Here is a 2,572-nt window from a genome sequence, read left to right as displayed (position 1 = left end):
ACGTAAAAGAAAAAACTAAGTATTTATGAAAAACCACAAATATGTAGTATATGTGAAAATTCTCCAATATGAAATTGTAGTTGGGCTTAAGCCCATTTAAATTCTTTCAAGTTGGCCCACGTTGTAGTGTTGACCCTAAATTGAACTTTGGAAATGAGAATTTATCGAGAGACAGAACAGGTACAGGGCTACTGAGGATCCAAAATAATCCACCTTAAAACCATCCAAAGTATCCTAGAAGTTGTAATATGGGATTAGATTCATTATGATATGGGACTCCTTAGGAATGTATGCGTGATAAAAATATGAGAAATAACTACTTTGAGGCTAACTTTCGAGTAGGGGTCCCTCCCTAGTAGAAGACTACATCTACAGCAGGAATGGATTCTGCTCCGCGAGAGTTTTGAATCAAAATGATGTTTGGTAGGATTGGAAGATGTTGGAAATAAGATGTGTATATAAAGAATTACTCTCTTAGGCTAATATCGTTAGTGAGCTCAATCATCAAGTGCTACTAATAATTATTTGTAGATAAATGACAAAAACGTCTCTACATATATAGGAAGCTTTTCTTTAATGTCCAGCATTGGAGAGTGGAGATTTCACAAAATGCTGCTCGAGCACCGCAGCCTATAGAGCCTATATGATGCTATGATATGATATGATGGGATATTTATATATACATGGGCATCGGATCCTGCGCTCACTTATTTATGTAAGCACTATACTCCCACGCAACAAAAAGCCAACTGCTTTTTCTTTTTAGACAAAGTTGAGAAGATTGGAATGTGCTTAATTTAGTAAGCAAATATTAACACACTGTTCATGTATGTTGCTTAAAATGTTGAACTAATTAATCACTATTCAATGACAATCATCAAATTTTGATGCATTAAACTTTAATACTTTTCTGTATTTTCAAGGTCAAAGATTCAAAACCTTTGAGGAGGTGCAATGGTTAACTCAATTAAAGTGTATTCATGGTTTCACGAATTTAGATCTTATTATTAAACAAAGAGAAATGAATTTTCGTGTGGGGCCAGGCCATAAAACATATGGAGTATTTAGCAAAATAGCATTTTTATTATAATTACTTTGCAAAGTACCATTATAAAATTTCTACACTGTATGTATATATAGCTAACAATAAATGTTGCCGGCGGAGGCTAGCCTTTCAATGAAAGATTTGGAAGCAGGACACATAGAAATTGACATTATACATCTATATTAGATAAAAAAAACATTATACATCTATAACGTCAAAAATTAAACTCTCTTCACATGTAAAAACTTAGAAAAGGTATAATACTTTAACTATATAACAATAATAACTATATATATAATGTTAACCACCATAAACATAAGGTATTATAAAACAGGTAGCAGATCCAAGGAGAGACCTTATTATTAATTTGTGAATTTGGGCTTTTCTCATCGAAAGAAAATGTCCAATAATCCAACTCTAAGGTGAGCCTTTTTTTTTATTCGATCTATCTAAATAAACATCAACCATTTATTTTTATTTTTCTGCTGCTTTTAATGTGTAGTAATTGTAGTATAATCTTTGTGAGCAAATCTCAGGTTGAAGGGAAAAGTAGCTATTGTGACTGGTGCAGCCAGTGGTATAGGCGAAGAAACGACCAGATTATTTGTGGCCAATGGAGCTTCCGTGGTGGCTGTCGATGTCCAAGACGAGCTTGGCCATGAGGTGGTTCAATCCATAGACTCCGAGAGAGTGAGCTACCACCACTGCGACGTAAGAGACGAGAAACAAGTCGAAGCAACAGTGAGCTACGCCTTAGAAAAGTATGGCAGCCTTGATGTTCTGTTTAGCAACGCCGGTATCATAGGCCCTCTGACTAAATTTCTTGACCTTGACATTGACGCCTTCGACAACACAATGGCCACCAACGTACGCGGCGTTGCAGCCACGTTCAAGCACGCTGCTCGTGCCATGGTCGCCCGTAACATCCGTGGCTCCCTCATATGCACCAGCAGCGTGTCTGCATCCCTTGGAGGAACAGGGCCGCACGCGTACACGATCTCTAAACATGCGCTTGTGGGGTTGGTCAGAACGGCTTGTAGTGAGCTTGGCGCTTATGGGATTAGAGTGAACAGCGTTTCGCCTTTCGGATTGGGAACACCTCTGGCCTGTAAAGCTTTCCATCTTGAACCCCATGAAGTTGAAGCTAATAGCTCTGCGTTGGCTAACTTGAAGGGTATAACTTTAAAGACAAGGCACGTTGCAGAGGCTGCTCTGTTTCTTGCTTCTGATGAATCAGCCTATGTGAGTGGACACAACTTGGTTATCGATGGAGGGTTCACTGTGGTTTCTCATAGTTACTCGACTGTTGTCTGAAACTAAGGCTTTGTTAAAGGATATAGAGCCAAGGAAGAAGCCAAAGAGCCCATCTTTTTTTGTGTGGTTTGTTTTGGCAATTGTGTTTTTCCTTTTTTAATTAACAAAAAGTCAAACATTGTTACCTGCAGTGGCCATGTGCATTTTCCTTGTAATCTGCATGAGTGTTATCATATTTGTTTATGTTTTTAATCTTATGAAAGTGAAGCCACC

At 37.9% G+C, this 2,572-nt stretch overlaps 1 protein-coding gene across 1 annotated transcript; it reads left to right on the top strand.

Annotated features, from left to right (window-relative positions):
* The first annotated feature begins 1,082 nt into the window (after positions 1 to 1,082).
* On the top strand, positions 1,083 to 2,572 carry LOC133033160 (short-chain dehydrogenase reductase 3b-like). The gene is made up of 2 exons (XM_061107776.1): positions 1,083 to 1,467; positions 1,582 to 2,572. The coding sequence occupies exons 1-2, from the start codon at positions 1,445 to 1,447 to the stop codon at positions 2,357 to 2,359; spliced, it is 801 nt and encodes a 266-aa protein (XP_060963759.1). The 5' UTR covers positions 1,083 to 1,444; the 3' UTR covers positions 2,360 to 2,572.

The sequence above is a fragment of the Cannabis sativa genome, unplaced genomic scaffold, assembly GCF_029168945.1.
Source record: "Cannabis sativa cultivar Pink pepper isolate KNU-18-1 unplaced genomic scaffold, ASM2916894v1 Contig3, whole genome shotgun sequence".
Classification (NCBI taxonomy): Eukaryota; Viridiplantae; Streptophyta; class Magnoliopsida; order Rosales; family Cannabaceae; genus Cannabis; species Cannabis sativa.
This window is presented reverse-complemented; position numbering and strand designations above follow the sequence as displayed.

Bases quoted from the DNA above. Each gene is read 5' to 3' on its own strand.
- LOC133033160 (XM_061107776.1), top strand. From the start codon at position 1,445: ATGTCCAATAATCCAACTCTAAG. The intron at 1,468-1,581 runs GTGAGCCTTTTT...AGCAAATCTCAG, and splicing joins TCCAATAATCCAACTCTAAG to GTTGAAGGGAAAAGTAGCTA.